Source organism: Callospermophilus lateralis, chromosome 6 (assembly GCF_048772815.1).
Source record: "Callospermophilus lateralis isolate mCalLat2 chromosome 6, mCalLat2.hap1, whole genome shotgun sequence".
NCBI classification, from domain to species: domain Eukaryota; kingdom Metazoa; phylum Chordata; class Mammalia; order Rodentia; family Sciuridae; genus Callospermophilus; species Callospermophilus lateralis.
In genome coordinates this window covers 109,697,984-109,722,375 of record NC_135310.1, presented here as the reverse complement: position 1 = coordinate 109,722,375, position 24,392 = coordinate 109,697,984, and the positions used below count along the sequence as shown (strand labels likewise).

The 24,392-nt window shown below is 37.1% G+C and overlaps 1 protein-coding gene across 8 annotated transcripts in view; it reads left to right on the top strand.

Annotated features, from left to right (window-relative positions):
- Runx2 (RUNX family transcription factor 2) overlaps positions 1 to 24,392 on the top strand; it is a 214,065-nt gene that overhangs the window by 144,085 nt on the left and 45,588 nt on the right. For 5 of the 8 annotated variants that reach the window (XM_076860124.1, XM_076860125.1, XM_076860130.1 and 2 more), the window contains exon 5: positions 17,995 to 18,168. The exons of the other annotated variants lie outside the window; for them this stretch is intronic. In XM_076860124.1, the coding sequence (XP_076716239.1) occupies positions 17,995 to 18,168 (174 nt within the window). The remainder of the gene's footprint in view (positions 1 to 17,994; positions 18,169 to 24,392) is intronic. 8 annotated transcript variants of the gene reach the window in all.

Below are 24,392 nucleotides of genomic sequence, written 5' to 3'. Positions count from 1 at the left end.
AGAGTCTATTTTGACATAAAAACAGTGAATATATCTTATTCTAATTAGGATACAAGTCTTGTGGATATCGAGATTTATTATAGTGTATTCACATAGGAAAGATATTGTTCTTTTTTTTTTTTTTTTAAAGATTGTCACAATGTCTTTATTTTTATGTGATGCTGAGGATAGAACCCAGGGCCTCATGAGTTTGAGGCAAGTGCTCTACCTCCAAGCTACAACCCCAGCCTGAACTATTTGGTTTTTGAGACAATGTCTTGCTAAATTGCTCAGGGCCTTCTCAAATTGCTGAGGCTGGCTTTGAACTTGTGATCATCCTGCCCCAAAAGATATTGTTCTTAAAAGAAAAATTGCCCTTAATGCAGTGAAACATGATTTTTCAACACTGAAAACATTGCTTAAGGTCAGGATAATGGCATTCTGTCTGTCTAAAACATTAGTGCAAATTCAGTTGGTTTTGCTGAATTTGGCCAGTGGCTATAAAATTTTCTCCTGAGCTAGTTGTCACAGTTCTAGTGTGCCCCAGAGACAGTTATATTAGAGTGATAGGTAAAGTGAGTAAAAGTGTTGTTTGCATAATGGATAAGGGAATATTGGAGGAAGAAATAAGGTAGGTAAATATGTTAACTAATATCAACAATCTTTTTAAGTTTTATGAATGTATTTAATTACATAATATGTCCTGTGTGTTCATTGTAATGAGTCATTTGGATTTCATCTCTTTTTTTTGGAGTGGGAGGAACAATCTTCCTGTTTAGTCTTTTATTCAACAAACACTAGGTACCTACCATACATACTTTAAAACTATGGGAATTAAGAGATGACCTGATCATCCCTGGTCCATCATATGGCCTAGAAATTTAATCTAAGAGAATTAAGGCATGGATATCATGAATATCAATAACAGTGACTGTGTAACAGAAAGTGATGGAAAATGAGAAAAGAGAAATGAGAATGGTGGCAGCTGAAATGACATAGAAGTTCAGATTACTTTTGTTCAGGGGTGGAGGGAAAGTTTTATTGAAGACAAGAAATTTGAAGTGAATGTGAATCAGTAGTTGGGTTTCTTGGCTGAAAATTTTGGGTATTAAATTCTAAGTAGATTGTGACTTTTCAGAAGACTAACGCTATGTGTTTTTTATTTTTGCAATTGTCCCTTCACAACCTGTCTTGTCTTTGGCTTCATTGGCAGATCTGTTGGTGGAAGTTATTCTATGGGAATGGAATAGCATATGCTTTAATGCTTTGGTTCAGGTGGTTCCTTCTAACTCATCGATCATCTGCTCTTTTCTAGATTAATCTAGGGCCTATTTAATGTGTAGTATTAAATTAAAATGCTACCTTCTCAATGACTTTAACAATTCTGTATTTTTTAGTTCTGTAATTGTTGATCTTAGTGATAATTGTTGAACTGCACCAGTACCATTGTGAAACATCTCATTCATTATAGATGGCCAATTGAAAATAATTTGATTGAATAAAATAGGTCAGGAAATTGAATTAATTTCTTTAATACACATTGAAGTTTGTTTTCAAATTAGTATTAAGGAAAAAAATTTATAATGTGAACTAATACATAAAATTATAGAGCTTAATTTTGCACTTTCTTTCTTTTTTTAATTTGTTTTTAGTTGTTGATGGATCTTTATTTCATTTATTTATATGTGGTACTGTGACTTGAACCCAGTGCCTTACATGCAAGGCAATGTTTTACCACTGAGCCACAACCCCAGCCCTCATACTTTCTTTTCTAAGTCCTTTTATATGTTAAGTTTGCAGCTCTACAAATGGTATCATTCATACTATTTGCATTGGATCCCTGCCATATCTCCATCCATAACAGATGGATTCTTTTCTTCCATCCTCATATACATCCTTCAGCATGTGTTACTTTCTGGTAGTATTAAAGTAAAAATGCAGAAAGAAGGAGGATGGAGAAGAAGGAGGGATTGAGTCTGTTTTGTTTCCATATTTCTCTTAAACTTACTGGAGCAGCAAATGGTAAGATGGAGGTAGTCACATAATCTGTCCCATGAAATTCGGGAAGGCTTTGGGGAGAAGCTTTGCTTAGGAGATATGCCAGGATGATGGTTAATTTTAGATTTTTGCTGAGCTTCATGTCTTCTTTTACATTCTTTCATCTTTGATGTGGACTCTTTTATCTTGACATTCCCAATGTCATATTTAGACTAGAACAGTTCTGCTTGCTCTATGACCTGTGCAAGTAATAGGTACCCAGTCACAGTCTGACTTGTGACTTGGCTGAGAAAAGGACGATTGCCACACAGTTGGGAGGGCTTATAGACCAGGTTCTTCTCCTGTTCCTTTAAACTTACATGATCAAGATTGAACCCCAGAAGATACTGTGTACACTTATATCTTTATTAGGGGTATTCTTACAAAAAGATGCTCAGGAAGCAACTAGAAATATGCATTTTTTGGTAGTCATAGGAACTTGAAGGTATTGGTGTTAACAAAACCACCTGGGGAATGGGTATGGAAAGAAGGGAAGAGAGTTGTCCTTTTAACCATAGTGGCCAAATTAATTTTGTATTCTTGGCCTTGGAATAGAAGGCTCTTTGGCCGAGCTCCCCAGGGCCCTTGAAGCAGCATGAGAGAAGATTCAGACTGATTTCAGTGACAGCTTCCTGGTTTGTGTCCTCCAGAGGGATGCTGCCTCTTCTTTGGTCTTCATGACACCACTGACTGCTCTTTTCTAATCTCTTTACTAGCTCTTCTTTTTGCCTATCCCTTATAAATGTTTGTGCTTCTTCAGGTCCCCTTTTAGAATCTCTTCTCTACCTTTTCTAGACGCATTTCTCTGGTGGCCTCATTGATACAACTGGCTTTATGTTTCCATTACTACTAAAAATGCAACTTGAACCTCTTTTGAACCTCAGGCAGGTAGTTCTAGTTGCTTCCTGGGCATTTGCACCTGCATTGTGTCCCATGGGTACTTCCAACTCATGTCTAGCACAACATTTGGGATTCCCAATCTCCCTGTCCAAATGTGAACCTCTTTCAGTTTTCCCAGTTTTGAGTTCATCCAGTTGACCGAACCAGAAACTTGATTCATCCTTTCTGCTTTACATCTAATATCTAATTATCCCACTGTACTAGTGTCTATACTTCTGAGTCTCAAATGTTTTCCCTTGTATCTCTCTGTTCATGTTACATTAGCTTTGTTCACTCTCTCTCTCAGTATTTATCTTCTGGCCTATAATATAAAAATAATTTCCTAATTCTTTTCATGCCTCTAACTGTTCTCCCTTCTAAATCTATCTTCTCCATAAACAAAGTGGTATTCCTAAACTGTAAACCAACTCAAGGCACACCCTTCCTTTAAATACTTATGTAGCTCCTGTTTTTTGCAGGATGAAATTCAGACACTGTGGCATAGTGACAAGTCTCTCCAGCATCTGAGCTGCCCAACTGTCTTCCACCCACACCCCTGTGACTGAGCTCCAGCCATGCCAAATTGCTTCACTCTGTACTTTCTTATCTCTGTGCTTTTGCACCTGCTGTTCCTTCTGGTTGGAATGTCTTCTGCATTTGCTTGACTGAATTCTGCTTATTCTTTAAGTCCCCTCAAATGTCATGTCTTCTGAGAACTCTTCTTGATTATTCTGGAAGTTAAGCATTTATTTTTTGGTTCCTCTACGGTTGCCAGTTCATACCTTGATTACACTGTTTATCATACTGCTTTGCTTTTTTTTTAAATTTACTTTTTAGTTGTAGTTGGACACAATACCTTTAATTAATTAATTAATTTATTTTTTATGTGGTGCTGAAGATCTAACCCAGGGCCTCACATGTGCTAGTTGAATGCTCTACTGCTGAGCCACAACCCAGCCCTGCTTATTTGTTATAATGATACATCCCTTACTACATAATGAGCCCCCTATCTTAGCATGGTTCATGGTACATAGTAAGGATTTAGGAAATTTTTTGGATAAATGAATACTATATTTGCATAGTGATTTTTTTCAGTATAGTACTTTTTCACCTCTCATAATTTCATACTGATGACATGTAATGCAGATACCTTGATCCTTGTTTGACAGAGGAGGAAATTGAGTCATAGAGGTGATGGAGTATTTGCCTAAGGCTTCACAACCAAATTAGTAGCAAAGTAGGAATAGATTCCCAAGTTTTCTTTGGATAGTCAGGCCCAGCTTTAAATATAGGAGTCTCACATTTTGCCTTGGTTTTTTAAACTATTGCATTAAATTCATTGTGTGTGTGTGTGTGTGTGTGTGTGTGTGTGTATGTGTGTATATGTGCACCACACAGTAGTGGGAAAGGAATCCACATCATGAATTATTCTTAGAATTGGAAGTTAGATAGTCTGTTAATTTATAGAAGCAAAATTGTGTACATGAGAAGTTTACAACTTATCCTTAGAGGTAGAACCTATGCCTCTTTTCAGTCACTTCTTTTTCTTATTATATTTTGGGCAATAATAAGTTCTATAAAATGGAGTTTTGCTATTGGATCTCAAGGTTTTTTAGTAGGATCTGTTAAGCCATAGGCTAGTTAATTCTTGGGAAAGGACTATCTTCTGGGTGGGAAGAATATAATTTCTGAGAAAATTCTCAGTGAAAGGTTTATGAAACAGGACCCAGAAGAGAAATAATCAAATGATAATATTCTTTCATTGATTACTCCACTATTCCAGATTGTGTTACTGTTTTTTTCCAGTGAGCTTTATAGATTCTTGAGCATGTGCCACTTTGAAATAAAGGCATGTAATTAGGCTGAAGGATGGGAACATCATATTTCAAGGAAAGGTGTGTTGAGTAGAGAGAGGACTTTTAGTGTTTGATGGAAGTAGAGTACTATAAAGCGTGTTGGGCCTCAAGAGAACAGCATCCCTAATTACTAGGAAGGAGACATGGAACTCACATTAGTGATATTATTATCCCTTTGACTGGACTCACCTTCCCTGTATATATACATGAATGCATATGATAGAGACAACATAAATTTCTATCCATATATATGTATATGTGGAAAGGGCATAATTTATATATTTCACATGGACAAAAGAAACAATTTCACCAAACTGTCATTACAGATTAAATAATTTGTCATGAAGCCAGCATAAATCCACAAAACACCATTTTTGCTTTTGGAATTAAAAAAAGTTTTAATTTTAATCACTTGTTGTTTTATTAATTTACACCATCCCACTTCCTTTGGCTTGAAAATAATGCACTTTTCTCTCTGCTGTGCTTCAAAAGAAGGGGTAGAACTCGCTGTCTTCTAACTCCATTTAAACCTGCTTTAGATTTCCTTATTTATAACAATAACTTGATCCTACTCAAAATACTTGGCACCTTTAGTGACAGAGTGGAATGTAAGAACACTTTAGCAGATCTGAATATGAGTAAACTTCAGTAGTTTTGGAATGAAGAGATAGAGTTTTCAGTTCCTTATTCAGAGTTCACAGAAGATAAGAATACCAGGATTAAGACAGTAGACTCCATTCATTACACATGGCTGAATAAAGCAATTATCTGTCTATCAAGGTTAGTAAATTGTGCAACAGCATTAAGGAAGGGTAGATGGATGAGTGGGTAAATGCTATTCCATTGGAAAAGGGTGCTGATATATGAGGTAATCCTTTGAGTTTAACTTGTAAAAACTGTTTTATTTTGGAGTTTATATCATGTTACCCTTGCAACTTAGAGAGAAATGATTTCTTTTTATATTGTTGACTGCATTTTTCAGCTCCTTACCCATCTGAATTTTATTAGGGGTTGTTTCAAAGACATCTCTTGTTTAATCATGTTTAAACAATCTGTTTAAGACCTGTTGTGTAGATATAAACACAATAGTCCTTTAATGTAGTAAAACAGACTTCTGACAGACATAGCACATAACAGACATCCATCTATTATTGCTTAAGCTGCTGTTCCCTCCATGCCTGACCTGAGAGGGTAACCACAGAGCTCAACCAGCAGCATTCACTGGCTAGAGGACAGTGACATGCGCCGTCTGTGCCATATTAATGTCTAGCAAGCAGAGAATTGCAGACCAGCATACAATTGGAGAGGCCTTAGACTAGATTAAAACTAAGTACCTTAAATCTGTTTTAATGGCTGTGTTTACATCTCTTCCTTCTTCATTCCTTTAAAAAAAGTAATCAGGTTTCGCAAGCGTTAAGAAAACCACCTCTTCTTGCCAACTGGAATCTGTCCAGTTTAAGCAAGGAAAATTTTCCCCTTTTTCTCCTTTTGCTTTTTTTCTTCTCCTCTATGATCTTCACTGCCATTCAGCACAGTAAGAACAGGCTGCAGAAGCTGGCTGCCTTTTTCCTCGGTTATTACTTTTTAACATTTTCTTCCTGTTACAGAAATGGGAAAATTGAGAATGATGTTCTGCTGCTGGAGCAGCAAATGTCAAGAGACAAGCCCCTTGAACTTTTTAATTACTTCTGTGTTCTCTCTCTCTCATCTCACAAAATATACTCCATGTATATATATATATATATAATCTCCCCACAATAATGAAAGGGAAACAGGATTGCGTGCTGAGGAAATTGAGCCAGGATCCAGGAGTTGCATGGCAGTCTGTTTGTAGGCTAGTTGTCACTGTACTCTTTGAAGAATAATGCCATCCATGTTTAGCTGTATTATTGGCAAATAAAAGCAATACTTTTTGAACCACTGTGGAAACTACCATTTCCATTGCTAAAAATGTTACTTAAGAATAACTTTACATCTCCCAGTGAGGGCTCTATGTGTCTAGTAACACACAAAAAAACTGTGGAGAGTATGTAGAAGAAGGCAAAGGAAATGGTTTCAGAACTAAAATATTCAAGTTTTACCAAGTTTTGGGAGTAAAGTGCAGACATACAAAAAGAGATTGTTTTTTTTCCCTCAGAAAATAAAGAGAGATGAAGATTTAGATGATCTAGGATGGTTATGGGTGTCAGTTGTAATTAGTTGGAGAAAAGATGTTACTAAATTTCTCCACTCTTTCTTATTCTGTTCTTTTGGTCTCTGTTCATTCTTTTTTTCGGGGGGAGTGGGTACTGGGGATAGAACTCAGGGGCACTTGACTGCTGAGCCACATCTCCAACCCTATTTTGTACTTTTATTTAGAGACAGGATCTCACTTGAGTTGCTTAGCGCCTTGTTGTTGCTGAGGCTGGCTTTGAACTCACGACCCTCCTGTCTCGAGGGTCCTGAGCTGCTGGGATTACAGGTGTGCACCACTGCACTCAGGTTGGTCTCTGTTCTTTAGCTTGTTTCTTCTTTCCTTCTAAGACAGCTTGGTTCATGAAAAAAAAAAAAGGGCTGGGTCAGGTCAGAAGCCTGGTTCCCAGTATCACTGTATATGACTTCAAGCAAGTTATGGTGTTTTTCTAGACATTGATCACTTTTCTAAAGTGAACAACCCCGTGTAGTGAAATCTGTGTTCCTTTATAGCTCTGAAAAGTTCTAATTCATATAATTTTCCATTGAATGCAAGCAGGGGGGAAAGAAATATTCTTTCAAAGCCACAGGCAAAGTCAAGAGTAGCAGGATTGGGCTGGGCTTGGAGCATGCCTATATTCCCAGAAACTCGGGAGGCTGAGGCAGAAGGATCACAGTTTTGAAGCCAACCTTAGCAATTTAGTGAGGATATGGCAACCTAGTGAGATCCTGTCTCAAAATAAAACATAAAAAGGGCTGAGGGATGGGGATGGGGATGTGGCTCAAGCGGTAGCACGCTCGCCTGGCATGCGTGCGGTGCGGGTTTGATCCTCAGCACCACATACAAACAAAGATGTTGTGTCCGCTGAAAACTAAAAAATAAATATTAAATAATTCTCTCCTCTCCTTCTCTCTCTCTCTCTCTCTCTCTCTCTCTCTCTCTCTCTCTCTCTCACACACTCTCTCTAAAAAAAAAGGGCTGGAGGACTGGGGTTGTGACTCAATGGTACAGTACTTACCTAGCATGTGTGAGGCACTGGGTTGGATCTTCAGCACCACATAAAAATAAATAAATAAAATAAAGGTATTATGTTCATCTACAACTAAAAAGTGTTTTTTTTTTTTTTTTTTTTTAAGGGCTGGGATGTGGCTACCCATCTGGATAAGGGTGGTTAAGTTCTTTGGTTCTATCCCTGGTACAAAAAAATAAAATAAATGTAGCAGAATTAGAACAACAAAGTATGGGAGAGTTGGGGTGAGGAGGCATAGTAGCTTAGGGATGTGTTAGGATGTGGGAGAATGGGCTGTGGTAAAGCCAGCCACACTCCCTGTCAGCTCTTTTTTTCCCTCCCTACACAGTGTCACTCATGTCTCCTCTTGTATATTTTCATTATTCTTTCATTTGGTCTTTTTTTAAGTTTTTAAAATTCTTTTTCTTTTTAACATCCCATGAATTTCTTTTCTTTAGGTATATTAAAAATTTTAGGTCCATTATTTCAAGTAAAAAAAATATGCTCTAAGCATGTTTTTGAAAATTCGCTCTCTGATGTGTGGCTGATGTTAGACTGGCCAGATAGTCCTGTCCTTTTTTCTAGATATTTTATGCTTTGATTATTGTGATTTACTACAACCTGAAAGCTAAAAGTTATAAAGGAATTGGCCCTTACCTACATGCAAATTAATACTTCATAATACTTTCATTTGCATTTTATTGAAAGATCTTGAATTCTTTAAATTCAGAAGCCTAAATTTTGAAATGAGAGGGCCTTCGATTCTCTCTGTCACACATCTAATTATACTTAAAATATTACTACATATGAGATTGAATGAACTTTTTTGTCACTAGTCTAAACTGGTGCCTATTAAATGAAAGCAAATTTGACTTTTAATATATTTTTTTTAAGAACTGGAGTTCCTAGAATATTTCTATGGAGTCTATGGCTTAACTATGTAATTATGTCTCTTGAGTAGCTTATGTTTTTCTTTCCATAATTATGTTTTACCCAAGAGACTGGAAAGGCTTCAGACCTCTTTGGGTAAAATTGTTCTTCCTCTTTTCTGTCTCGATAAACTCTGAATCCTACATGCCTTACTCTGTTTAAGGGCTGAAAGGGAGCTTTTGAAGATATGTGGTAGTGATTATGATTTCTTTCCTTTAGAAATTGGTTTACATATTAAGAGGAGCCCTTAGAGAGAAGCTCATTTTTGAAATGCCATCAGAGAAGAATCTCCTGGAAAGAGACTTGTTTATGGTCTGTAGTCCTCTGTCTGAAGCCACACACTAACATTGCTCTAGGGCTGTCTCCTCTCATGAGCTGTCCTGTGTCATATTGCATGGTTGTTAATTTCCAGTGGCTCAGAGGGGCTGGAGGCTTTAAACATGAAGACAGTTTCTTAGTCTATTTCATTATTCTAGTCCAGAAATAGTTTTTGACCTGAACCAGACACTATACTCTTAGGGAAAAAAAGATGACTCAGCAGCCTTTCCCAGCAAAGATTATAGACTCATCAGTTTTACTGTGGGAAATGTTTCCCAATAGCCACCTTCCTCCACCCCCTTCTCTCTGTCTTTAACTGGACAAAAGGAGAGGTAATTTTAAGTTTATCCATGCTCATGTTTATTAATTCAACAAGCATTTGTTTTGTTTCTTTTCTGTATCTAGGCTCCAAGATTGTGCTAGACATAGAATATGATACAACCCTGCTGAGTTTATAGTCAAGTCTAGAAAATCTAGAATAATAGGGTTTGAAATTTTGTGTAAATATTTTGTGTCAGTTGATAGTAAGTTAATGCTTACCAAATGCCTGTCACACCTAGGTGTAATCAAGAGTTACACACAAAAACCAGTTGCAGCTACTCTTAGCTTGCTGTGATAGAAACTAGAGGGTCACTGAGGCCCTTGAGACAGAAAATATCAGAAGGAGAGGATTTTGCTAAATGGAGTAGGTAGGGAGTGTTTCAGGTTGAGGGGACAGTTTGGGCAAAGGCACCAGGTCTCTGAAAACGCTGTGGATAGACCAGTGTGAACAGAGCATGGGCTGGGAGCAATGGAGGGGTAGCCATCGGAAATGAGTGTGCAGTGCACGTTGGGAACAGACTTTTTAGCTTCTTGTTTCCTTGGCTCAAGGGACTTTATTTAATTCAACAGCCATGAAGTGGATTTGAGCAGGTAAGTAACATCAATGTTAGTATTTGGGGGCAGAAATAACTTTAAACATTATGGAAACAAACTATTTTTTGGTAGATTAGGACACTAAACCTGAGTTCCATTAAACCCCTTCCCGTGGTCATATGAGTAATTTGTGTCCTTCCCAATATGTCAGGCTGCTCCTCTGGTGTGAGCCATATGCTAGAGCCTAGGAGTGGCTCCAATGGGAATGGAAAGCAGGGGTCCATCCCTGTGGACAGTGTAGGGATGGGCTTGAGTAGATGATACGGACTAGGAACGAGGTGGCAAAGATATCCCTAAGCTGGATTTCCTCCTTTCTTCATGAAAGTAAGGAAATCAGAGGAGAAACTGCTTGGGACTGTTTGGTGTGGGTGGAGGGGCAATGGTTTTAACTGAACATTATAAGAGTATAGGTCTTTGATTTCTAGATTTCACAAATCACTAGTGAAATGTAGTCATCTGAATGTAAACAGAGGAGAATTTCACTTTCCTCATTAGCATTTTTATACATGTATAGGGATGCAGAAAATTAGGGTTTTTAAATCTCAAGCCTTAGTAGTTATGAAGTATTTGGATTAGAGCTTTACATAGCTTTCCTAGAACTTCCTGAGTCTATGTAGTTATCCCTGATAAATTGCTTTTGTTAGAAACCATCAACTGAAATGCCCAAGATTCACCAAGTCTCCTCAGTAGTAGAATTCCCAAAAACATCATTTGGAATTGAAGCTCACTGGAGTGCAAATGATAGAAACATGATAATAAACATCATGAGACAAGATGATGCTAAACATATATAAATTTTAAAATTAGCCAGCGTATTCCCTAATCCTTCCCTACAAACATACTCCTTCTTGGGATATTTTCAGGACAGAGAGATTAAAGCTAAAGGGCCTCATTATTTATTTTTTCCCAGAACTGCTGTAGACAGCAACTTTGTTGACATAACAAATTTACTCTGAAAAATGGTAATTCTAACGAAGTTCTTCTCCTTTCTTTCTTTTTACTGTGAAGATTACTGTCATTTGTCTAAAAGAGGACAAAATTCATTAATTTATTGCATGAACATTCTTAAATTGTTATATCCTGTGGCTTGAACCCTAGAGCTTGGACCAGATATTATTCTATCACATACTTGGTGACAACAAAATCAACTAATGTCTCCCCAGTCACTTGTTTTCTCCAGGGAAGCCTGCCTTTATGATAGAGGAGGTTCTGTTTTATAGTTTAGGAGATCTATCTTTAAAGGACAGATTCTCTTATGTAATGCATAGCTTTAAAGAATTAATGTGTAGGCTAGAGGAATTAAGTGATTTGAAGAATGGTGTGCTTGTTTAGATTCATATCACATATATGTTTAGCATCATCTTGTCACAAGATATTTATTATCATGTTTCTGTCATGTGCCCTCCAGCTAATTTCCTTCCTTCCTTCTTCTCTGCTTATCAGAGTCCTACTCAGCCTTCAGGGACAGTCATAATGGTTTTATCAGGGAAGTTTTCCTTTTAATCAAAATCAATTTCTCCCCTGTATTTCCTATAGTAGTTTATTACTTTAAATTTTTTGTTAAGAAAAATTTCAAACATACATGATAATTCAGATTGTATTTAATCCAATCACACCTACCCACCACCTTATTTATTTGCCACATTTGCTTCATCTATTTTTTTTTGCCAAAATATCTTAAAGCAAATACCAGATATCATGGTACTTAAGCCCAAAATATTAAAAAGAAAAATAAAACAAATCCTAAATATGTTAGCCCTTCTAAAAAACTAAGGACATTTCTTAGAAAAATCACAAAATCACCACTTTCTTAATATTTTAAAGTATACCATGATCAAATTTACTCAGTGGATCTCCAAGCACAGCATTTTAGTTATTGCCCTCACCACAGTCTTTCTTTGGTTATATTTAATGACTTGCCTTTCTTCTCCATAGATTGTAAACTCTTTGAAGGCAAGGACATTATCTTATGCATTTTTCTATCTCTTTGTCTTCATAATGCTCAATGAGGCTTGCATGTAGTAGGTATCTAACACACTCTAGTCAGCCAGACTAACTGACCCTTCTATGGATGTGATACTGAAGGTCTTGATGCTAGATTGCAGATCTTGGTTTAACTTTAGTTATTTTATTTAAGAATAATTCATGATACCCAGTATACAAGTAGATACCTTATAAAGAGAGTGAGTGTTGAAAATCAATTTAAAATACTACTATAAAAGATATTGCCAAATCTTATCCCAAATAATGAGCAGAATGACTCTGCTGTACTGTGTTAGGGTGGACCAGACACTGCATAGTGCATTCTTCATAAAGAAATATCTTGTTTTTTTTGTGTTTTTTTTTTTTTTTTGTAAGTGCATTTTGCCATCCTTTAGGAGGAGTACTCTATCTGATATAGTGCATCCTAGTGTGGATATGGTGTGTGGAATGTGAGCCTCTGGCTGGGGCTTCTCCAGAGATGTTAAGCATTTCTCAATCAACTTTTATAAAAATGGGCAAAATGGGTCACACATGAGGCAAATTTATTTTTATAATTTATAGAGCTGACATTTTTAGAGTCATGAAGACTCTAGAGTTTCAGATGTGTGATTTTTTGAAAGCAGAAGTTATAATGGCAGTATTCTAACTTTCATTGTGGATAGGGATAAATGGAATAATTAACTAGACTACTGCTTAGTGACTAACAGATCCTTATGTGTGTTAGCTTTAAGGATGTGTGAATGCTGTGACCTTTTGGTCATGCATTCTTCTTGTGTCCCTGAATTTATTGCAACAAAGGTCATATTCAGCCAAACACACTCAATTTTTTGAAAGAAATCTTTTTTGAAAACTACTTTTTCTTCTTCATTTTAAATTCATTATTGGTCATTATTTTCCCTGAATGACTTCTGCTGCTCTGTTGTGTTCTAAATTAAGCTGGTTGGCAATGAAAAAAAGAACACTGGACCAGCAATCAGGAAACCTGGGTTCTAGTCCTGCCACTAAATATGGGACTCTGGGCAAATCACATCCCCTCTCAAGGACTCAAGGTCCTCTTCTGTAGAAAAAGTACATTGCTCTAAAATTTAGAATCTAAATTATATCCATTTGCCTTTTTCATTTTTCTGTTTCTAAATTAGTTTCAACAATGTTTAAGAATTATAGTGAAATAAGATGGTTTTTCAGGAAGCAAGCAAGCTCTTACTTAAGTGAATGTCCTTCAGTGTAGTTTCATAGGAAGCACCAGTAGGGGCTTATCTCTAAAGAAAGATTTTGCTCCCTGACTTCATTAGATTACCAGACAAAAAGAGAAGAGTATTTTGGGAAAGATAGTATTGTAATAGGATATCCTGGGCCAGAAAATTTTCTTTTAGTCAAGGCATTTATCTAAAAGAGGGGAATATTCATTCATTTATTGCATAAACATTTATTGAGAACCCTACTGTATGGCAGACACTGTATACAAAACAAAACACTCATTCTCATGGAACTTTCAGTTCCATGAAATTTCTCTTTCAGGAGAGATAATTAAAAACACAAGATAATTACAGATTATGATAACTGCTAGGAAGGAAACAAAGAGAGGATATGCTTGAGAAGGTGGAAACCCACTTTGGTTATGGTAGGCAAACATGGGACACTCAATCACTGAGCCACAGTCCGAGCCCTTTTTTGTATTTTATTAGAGACAGGATTTCACTGAGTTGCTTAAAGCCTTACCATTGCTGAGGCTGGCTTTGAACTCGTGATCCTCCTACCTTAGCCTTCTGAGCCACTGGGCTTACAGGCGGGTGCCTTGCACCAGGCCAGACATGTTATCTTGAAGTGGTGTTCATCCTCGCTATAAGGGATGAAAAAGATGAGAATGGGTCATACAAAGTAACAAGGGGAGAGCATTTCAGAGATGTAGGAAGGTCCTGGGATGGAAAACTATAAAGGAGACAAAGTCAGATGCCCAGAGGGAAATGATAGGGATTTGGACTGGGGTTGTGCCAATAGAAAAGCAGAGAATAGAATAGATTTAAGATGTAGTATTGAGATGGAGAAGACAGGACTTGGTAACGGGTTGAATGTGGGGCGTGGGGAATAAAGAGAAATCAAGGAAAATGTCTAGGTTTTTGGCTTAAAGCAACTGAGTGGCTAGTGCCATTCATTGATATGGGGGAATGTTAAGAAGGAATAAGTTTTTTCTGGAAAGAGAATCAAGAATTCTATTTTGAGTATGAAGCATTTAACAATACCTTCTAGATATTTCAAGAGGAACTGTCAAGTAGGCAGTAGGACACACAAACCTGCAAGTCAGGGTAGAGGCATTAGTGATGGGACTAAAACTTACATCTTGGGCAGGAATTCCCATCCCTGGACATATATTTTATCATGTGGTGAGCTTTTAAAAAACAACTTTTCCTCATGACCCACCTGAGAAATTCTGTATTAATCTGATATGGGGTCTGAACAGCCACTTTTTCCAGAAACCCTTTTGGGGGATTTCATTATTCACAGGCTGGAAGGGACCACTGTTTTAGGGAAAAAGTTCAGCTAGTGAAGAGAATCCAGGACTACTGAGCTTTTACATAAAGAGTTCAAGTATAACACAAAGGAATCTTCTATTCTTTATAGTGTCCTCTTGCTTGGAAGAGCTCCTCTTCAGCCCTTTGGATGAGGTTTAGTCCTCCCTGCAACATGGCAGAGTACTCTGTCCTTGATCCAAGTCAGTGTGTCCTTTGTCTCCTGAGTTCTCAATTTCTGAAAGGTTTGCTTGGTGCTGAAGGTTTAAGTACATCTCCTTTCAGCCTGTCATTTGAGTATACTGTGATGTAGTTTGGTGGTAGAATGGTTGAAAGATGAAGAACCTGTTTGGCTTTTTTCTTTTCATTGTACTGTAAGAATTTTGTTGTGGTTTTGGTGGTTGCTATGAAGGGAAATATCTACATGGAAAACTGAATATGTTTTATATATATGTGTGTGTGTGTGTGTGTGTGTATATATGTGTGTATGTATGTATATGCGTGTGTGTATGTATATATGTGCATATATGTATCTCCCCAGATAGATGCTTGGTAGCTCTCTTTGAAGATAATTTCTAAAAGAAAATCACTGAGAGCTTTTAAAATTTCTTCTGCTCTTAATTTTTCACACTGGTGCTATTCCAAGTCCTTTATTCTTACCTATAACCTCCCATTACTTCCTAAAGCACTGGGCTAAGAAAAAAAATGTACTCCCACATCCAATCACTGAGCTCACATCTCATGCAGTCTCCATGAAAACCTAATGAAAAGTCTGTAGAAAGCAGAGGCAAAGTTTATTAAATTTTCTTATGACCCATGCCCCACATAAAGTTTCAGTGTATAAAGGAACCATGCAAGATCATGTACCCTAGCCTTTAGTCTTCAGGGAATCTGCCATTCCAAAAATATGGCCTATTAAAAAAATAGCTTCCACAGACAATTCCACAACTTTTCTTTTTTTTTTTTATTGGTTATTCAAAACATTACAAAGATTGCAGAATCACATCGGTTACACATCCACATTTTTACATAATACCATAATAGTAACTGTTGTATTCTGCTACCTTGTTAATATTTACAGCTGAATTAGTACACACCAATGTGTGTGTGTGTGTGTGTGTGTGTGTGTGTGTGTGTAAGACACAGACTCTGTGGATTTGTGATGAGTACTATGTAAATCACTAACTGTGAAAATAGTTAGACCCAGCAAGATGTACTGATAGAAGTTGGGTGAGTTAGGCTACAACAATATGTTTAGGGTAATGGATGAGTTATTAACTTTGTTATTGAATCCTTGCTACTCTCTTTGCTTATGTTGAAAACGAGCCTTAATGCCTCACTCATTGGCTTAGTTTCAGGTGTCTCACTGTATGATCTAGATAATTTTTAATCTTCCATAGCAACTGGGACAGGAAGGTAGCATTCCAGCATTGGTTGTACCTCATGATGAGTGGAAAGCGCAGTCAACTTGGACAGGATTGTGTTCTTTCCAAACTGAGCTAGTCAATAGTTGAAGACCATTGGCTAGTTGACCTACCTCTGACGACTACTTCATCTGTAAACACTTTGTCTGTAAACACCTTACTAACAGGGGTATACGAATTATTTTGGATCCCCTCTAAAAGTCCTTTAGGGTCTAAAATTTATTTGTAATCTGGAGGGAAAAAAACCCTATAAATAAGGGGGAAAACAACTATTAGCAAACTGTTCATCCCCCTAGTTTTTCTCAGTCTTTTTTTTTTTTTTTTTCTTTTTTTGAGATCTAGTCCCTCTGTTATAGCAGATGCCCTAGACTTGCACTGGCAGGAAATAGGGTGGTGGGTGCATTTCAGTTAATGGGCCTAGTTGAAACATGTTTGGCTGGGGAGACAGCTACACTCATATTACTGAGCCTTGGCTTCCTGTCTGTTTTCTTTGGGCTGGGTAGGCAATGAAAAAGGAGACAGGAAAATACATTTTGGGGCAAATAAAATAAGGAATTTTTCTTATGAAGACAGCTTATAGTTGGGAAATTCTAATGTTCAACTTAACCCTATCCTGATAGATTCCTCTTGTCTTGTGTTAAGTGGGAGATGAGATATTTGCACTCTCCACAGAGCAGTGAAATAGTGAAGAACTCCCATGTTTCGAGTAGTTTTAACAATACTCCTTCAAGACTTTTCCTTTAGGATAATAATCCTAATTTCCTTAGTTTTTCTTCAAAGTGCAAATTCTTAATGCAGTCATCATCTCAGCAGTTATTCCTTGAATCAACTTCAGTTACCAAAACATTTTTAGGAAAATGATGGGGCAGCATATTAGATCCTCATAGTTCAGAACGTAGAGAAGGGGGACCCTCAGAGTGTGTGTGTGTGTGTGTGTGTGTGTGTTTATGTGTGTTTGTGTGTTTATGTGTGTTTGTGTGTGTGTTAACCCTGAACTCACTCACTGCAGAACCACTCTGCAGGTACATTACGCTAGGTCACACCCAGATTCTGATGCTTTTCTATTATATTTGTGCCTAGCCTCTGATATACTCCTTTAAGAATTATTTGATGATTTTTAAGAAATCTTATTATCTTGAGTATATTTTAATTTGCAGATTTCTTCCATTTTCAGAATTTCCTTAGGTTTTAAACTTGAATAACCTAGAAGAGAAAAAGTTATTTAAAAAACATGATTGTCACATTCACATGTTTAGCCAAAGAGTATTTTCAGCTTCTTTTATAAAACCACAGCAGTAGATTAAAAATTAAAAAAAATTTCTCTGTGATTTAACAGAGTTTATTATATGCTTTTGGGCTTTGGCATATCACAAAATATCTAGATTTTTCTTGATAATTTTATTTTATTGCTTACATTTTTTCTTTCTTTTTATTTATTTTTTTATTTTAGAGGAACTCTAGGTGTGAGTTTTTTAAGTTTTAAGAACAGAGTTTCAGTGCAAGGGGTAGTTGTAACATAGAAAAGAAAAAAAAGTCAATATGGTCTTCAGGAATATTTCTCTTTGAAAACTGTGTTTGCCTCTGCTTCTGCCCAAACTTTGAGATAGCATGTCTAACATGCATAGACTATTGAGTTTTCAAATGGGGTTTCCTTCATCATGAAACGGAGAAACTCTACTTTTTCCATCTTTTCACTGAGAGGCCAGAGGAGGTGTCCAGAGAGCTCCTCTTGCTCTCAACTCTTAAGTTGCCCTCTGGAATGTTCATCTCTCCATTTATAGAACAGAACTAGAAATGCTTGCCAGCAGATAATGCTTAAAAAGCAATTTGAAAAGGAAGGCATTATATAGACACATCATTATAAATATCTATATTGATAATTCCTTGGCTTAAACCACCCCATATGTATGTTCACATATCTATTTAGCATGGTCAATTGTTCAGCTAATTAATATGCTTTTATTTTATGATTTGCTGTTTCCAGGGCACAGACAGAAGCTTGATGACTCTAAACCTAGTTTGTTCTCTGACCGCCTCAGTGATTTAGGGCGCATTCCTCATCCCAGTATGAGAGTAGGTGTCCCGCCTCAGAACCCACGGCCCTCCCTGAACTCTGCACCAAGTCCTTTTAATCCACAAGGACAGAGTCAGATTACAGGTAAGACAGACTCATAGGTTTCACTTGCAGACTCTGGCAGGCTGGGGGTGAGGGGCTACCAGATGAGCTGTATTCACTTCGAAACTCTTGGAGCTGTGGAATGGCTTATTTTGAAAGAATTGAGACTTGAAGATACTTATTTCTTCTTTTTTATTAAGGGAATTCTGATATTCAGTAACTCTGGGATAAAATTTTGGGGGAAATTTCTACTAATGCTGTACTCAGCCACACTGTCAATCTGCACATTGGTGGGATGGTTATAACTGCACTCTTTGGGAAAATGTTTGCTATAAGTTTTTCTGTGTTGTATCCAGGTGGTGTAGGGAATAACATCACACCCTCACTGTCAGAAAATTAGTATTTACCTACTCAGATCTGGGCTTACATTTCTCACATGTACAACTGTTTCATTAAGTTTGCTTGAAGATTGCTCAGAGCTAACAGAAGCTGTGATTGGTGGCTGTAAGGCAAGATCAACACATGGCTCATCAGGCAGACAGAATTCTATTCTGGTTTACATTTACCTCTAGCTTCTCATATGACATTTATCCTTATACATTCTAATAAGTTGCTTACTTTACCTTTCTTCTTAAAAATTAACATCAGCATTAAATTGCAGGCTAATCATTCACATTTAGTGCATTAAGATCCCCAACTGTTTTTTTTTCTGCTTCATTTGTGCAAAAGCATCTTGTTTTAAGACTGATTTGATTGCTTTTAGATCATGGTGAAAAGATAGTGTATTAATCATCATAGATCTTTAATTTGGAGATCAAAAGTCTTGAGAGCCGAAAGGAATTCTAGATGCATCTAATTACTCTTGTTGGCAGAGGTGGACTAGAACAGAAAGAAAGTAAAACAAAATGTGTAATAAACTCTCAATACAAATCTTTTTTTTTTAACAGATTTTTTTTTTTTTGTCTGTAGTGGTAAGACTTAAGTGTCCTTAGTGATCTCAAAACATAATTGTTTGTAAATGAAATGACTTACCTCTCCTGATCTCTGTCTATACTATGTAAAGGTACTCTTTGATATTTATTTAGACTAGGTTTTACATTCTGTGAATATATGTTTATTAGTTTGAATGTATAGGTTTGCTTGAGTGTGTGTGTATATATCAATATTATATATATATGTGTGTATACATATATATACATACATACACACACATAATTGATAAAAGAAGAGAACCAGGAATTTTATATCAAGAAAGAATATTAGAGCTCTGAGAAATATGGCCATGTTTTGTGAAACTTTAAACACTGATATGTAGGACTCAGAAGGTTAACATGACATTAGACATGTGTCCTTGATAACAATATAAGGATGAAATTCACACTAACTTGTGAATTTGAAGCATGTAGCTTTAGGTACCCACTGCATTTATAGTATGGACTTTAGCTTTTTGATTATGTCTCATAATATGTGTCCTTTGTCCTTATGGTAATCCTTAGTTTCTGTGAATCTGTGCATGAGTGCGTGTGTGTATGTACGTGTATGTATATTTATATATGATTTGTAATGGACTTAGGATGACTAATTATGTTTGTTTGTGTGTATGTGTGTGTGTGTATGTATGTATGTGGGGAGGGTGGATAGGTATATGTACACACATCGACATACATACATGTTCTATGATTTGACAAACACTGAGTTCTTTAGATGTTTGATTTCTATGTTCTAGTCTCTTAAGTTTGCTACTTGTTATGTTAATGGCTGATGCTTTTAAAACAGCTTTTGAAATCTGCCTAGTACTAGATTCACTTAAAATGCTTCTTTCAAGGCTTTGTGCTTACATCTAAAAACAAGATCATAAAATAGATCTAGAGGACATTTTAGAAGTTTCAGATGCTTTAGATAGCATCCAGCCAAAGGATGGAAAAGTTGTGTATAGCAGCATCCCTGTACACCAAGATCGGGACACTTTGACACCAGAAGAGCATCTCTTAGTTCATGGGTGTGGCCACCTCCTCAGGCCTGGCTCATCTCCGGCTGTCAGTTTCTCTTCATCCTCCTCCTGTTGAGAGACTCAGGAAGGTTGAGTTTATTGTCTGCAGTTGCACAGTAAGTTAATAGCTGAGCAGTGAGTATATTTCTAAAAATAAAATTATAGTTGGACATGGTGGTACACATCTATAATCAGGAGGCTGAAGCAGGAGTATCACAAGTTTGAAGTCAGTTTTAGCAACCGAGTGAGACCCTATTTCAAAATGAAATAAAAAAGGGTGAGATTCAATAGTAGAGGGCCTCTGGGTTCAATCCCCAGTATTGTGAGAATAAGTAAACAAATAAAATGTAAATATAAAACAAGTTATTTATAGGTACTGATAGCTTTTTGGAAGTTCTGTAAGAATATTAGCTCTTTAGGTGGGTGTGGTGGTGCACTTCTATAATCTCAGTGACTTGTGAGGCTGAGGCCAGAGGATAATGAGTTTAAAGCCAGCCTCAGCAACTTAGTGCGGTCCTCAGCAACTTAGGGAGGCCCTAAGCAACTAAGTGAGACTCTGTCTGAAAATAAAACATAAAAAGGCCTGGCGATGTGGCTCAATGGTTAAGCGCCTCTAGATTCAATCCCTGGCATGGGTGGTGGTGGGGGAGAGTATTAGCTCTTCATTTTGAAATTATAGTACTTAGAATTGATTTATAGATCAGTCATTGTTCTTGTCTTCCTCTTCCTTGTTATTCTTATTTGCAAGGTAGTAGATCCAACAACTTTCCAAATTTGCAGATGTACAAATACAAACTTGCCATCTACTTGTTCTTGGTCACGTGAACTTTCTTTAAATGTTCCCATACATTAGAGAGATAATATAAGTACCTGTCCTTAACCAAGGATGGACAAAGTTCTTCTGGAACCCACATAATCAGGAAAATCCAGGAATACCCCAGAGCATCATTATCATCAAAGTACGACCTAGAACCTACCAGATATATAGAGAATAGGGTCTTAGGTAATGTGGGTGGGTAGCAGGGGAGAAAAGTGATGTCCCTGAGTCAGTCTGGGTCCTTCCCACCATTGCACCACATGTCCTAGGCCCCAGCCTAAAGTACTGTTGTTCTTCGAGCACACCTTTTTCTCCTTGCACCCTTTTACTGAGGCTGTTCTGTCTATAGTATGTCTGCTAACAATATTTCATTCATCCTTCAAGGTCACTAATCTGTCTTCAGGAAAGAGTCCTGGAATCTTTGTCCAAATGTTGCCTATCCGTCTCTAAAAGTTGATTGAGAATCCCCCCCCCCTTTTTTAGCCACTTCTGCATATTTTCCTTTTCTATCCTCTAGATTGTAAATTCTCTGAGGGGTTTTTGTAGGGATTTATTTTCTTTTGTGCCTAGCAGAAATTTTCATTAAATATTGAATTAATGAAAATTTATATGAGAAGAAATCAGTGCAAGAAGGGCTGGGATATCATGCCTTTCTTATTAGCATTAACTGTTTTTTTTTTCTATTTTCTTATCCCAGAGTACCATTGTTCCCTGGTGATGAACAATAGCAGAAATAACATTCCAATGTAACAGCATGTAGTTAAACCATTTGGTTTTACTCTAATTTTGGATCTCCATAATTACATGATTAAATTTACATTCCTGAAACTTGCCTATACTGGATTTTGTAGCTTCTTTGCTGTATGCCATGATGCCACATTTGAATTTTAGTTTATGCCATCCTTTGGACAAAGATGTTTGAAATAGGACCATTACTTCTTATTGGTTTGTCACTTTTGTTATCTCCAGTTCTTATCTCAAAACTCAAGATAATAGTCATGGTTGTATAGTAATCACTACTACTTTGACTTGCCAACATAAAAGAAGACTTCTTCAGAGTCTCAGAAGAGCAAAATGAAATTCGAGGAACTTATAAGTATTTAGTGTCTCATAATTAATTTTCTTTAATGCTTCCTGAAATTCTTAGGGCCAAAGGTTCAAGCCAAGGCAAGGCACTGCCTTCTCTGCATGGCCAGTTCAGTGGTGTCATTCATTTTTGAAGTCTTTGATGGCTGATGTTCCACTTGAGAACCCAGGGTCTCCCCAGGGCTTCCTGAGGAAGTGGCTTCCTCTGTACCTCTTTTTATCATTCATACAGCTGCTGTCTGTCTCTGGGCATGAGGAAACACTTAGTCTGTAACAAATGTCTACTTCTGATGCAGAATGATGGTGGTGATGGCAGTAGGGTCAGGATGCTATGTTAGGAGGTATCTCTCAGATAATTACTGTTTTAAACTCAGTACACTCTGGATGGACCAGATATACCGAAAAATAGTTCTGCTAATTTAGGCACTTGGGTCTGACAGGTTGGAACATTAATCTCATCTTTGGAGTGGAACATGTGCTGCTATTTCTTTTAACCATTGATTCAGAAAATATTTACTGAGTGCTTACTCTTTTTTAGGCATCAATATAAGTGAATAAGATAGATAGTTTTGTTCATAAGGAACTTATTTTTAGTGACAGATAAATGGGTAAATAAATGTATATACAAGATTATTTCTAATAATAAGTGCTGTGAGAAAATGAAATGAGATAATTGATAGAGAACAACTTAGGGCGGGAAGGAGCTAATTTTGGTTGGAAAGTCGAGAAAGGGTTTTGAAGACCTTTGAAGATCTGTAAGGTGGAAACTCATGCAGAGAGAAAAAATACAGAAAGTTAGGCAGGGGCTAGCTTATGGAGAATCTTGATGGCCATGATAAAGAGCTTTTATTTGCAGTGATGTGCTATTGAAGAACATGAAACAAGAGAAGGATATTATCTAATTATTTACATGTTTAAAGAAAGTCTGTTTGGATGCTGTGTGAAGAAGACTGGATCATAAGGGGCAAAGATAGAAGCAGGGTTACGTTCAGGGAACTGTTAAGGTAGTTCATTCCATCTTGCTGGTGGCAAGGGGAAAATAAGACTTGATGGTTTTTTTACCTCGGCAACTGGAGGATGGCAGTGCCATTTATTTACATGGGTAAGACTCAAGGAGAATGAGTTGGGATTGGGCTGGGAAGTTCAGAGAAACAGTCAGGTGGAGAAAAGAAGAGTATGCTAAGAAGGAGACATTCTCACCTCTGCAGTAGTTCGTAAAACTTCCCTGAGAACCATTCAAGGTGTTTTTCCTCCCATGATACTTGCTGGATACTTCCTAGTTTGCATTATTCCCTTTTGTGATTTTCTTTTTCTTTCTTCTTTAGAGGTGTCTCTTGAGGGGCTGGGGCTGTTTCTCAGCAGTAGAGCGCTTGCCTAGCATGTGCAAGGCCCTGGGTTTGATCCTCAGCACCACATAAAAATAAATAAATAAAGATACTGTGTCCAACTACAACAACAACAAAAAAGAAGTGTCTCTTGATTCTTAGTTGTTTTTTTTTTTTGAGCATTCATTGAAAATTGATTTTGCCTGTATGTGAATATTGGAAGGAAGTATATAGGACAGTTTTTTTTTTCCCCTTGGCTCAGACCCCTATTTTGAGTGGCCTTTCAGCCAGGAGTAGATTCTTTACACTTCCGCATTTGCTGCTAGTTATTCTATCATGTTATTTCTAGTGACTTTCTCCTTTGGTAATGTACGTGCAATTCATTTGAAGTTTCACCTGCTGTTTCTTTTGGACCTTCAGTTAATGTGTCATTGTATTCATGCCTTTTTCTCATTCTGGACACTCTTCCTTGTATTGTTTTTCCAAACACATTTCTATTCTTTCTTGAAAACTGAGATGAAATGCTACCACCTCTTCTGACCTACTCAAGCTGAGTCAGACTCCCATAGCACCTTATGCAACCCTCTATTATATCATGTTCCACTTAGTGACCATTACTTGATTGCATGTCTGTCTCTTCCAGCAGACTTTGAACTTTTTAGTCTTGGCCATGTTTTTATCTTTATGTCCCTGTTGTATTAAATAGTGCCTGCTGCTTGAAGAGTTTTTGTTTGCTATTGAATAACTATCTCATTGACTTCTTCAGGAACCCACAGTTGTCCTAGCCCTAATATTTTATAGTACCTATTTGGTTGAATTACCATTAGCAATCATTTATTAAATGCTTATCACATGGTGGGCATTGTTCTAATGAGTTTAACTCATACATCCTCACAATAGCTCTCTGAGTTAGGTAGCATTATTATGGAAACTGAGGGCCAGAGAAGTAAAATAACTCACCTAAGATCCCACTTACATTTAGTAAATGGTGACTATAGAAATTAAAGCCTGAGACTTGCTCTTAACCACTGTGCAACCTTGGGAGGCT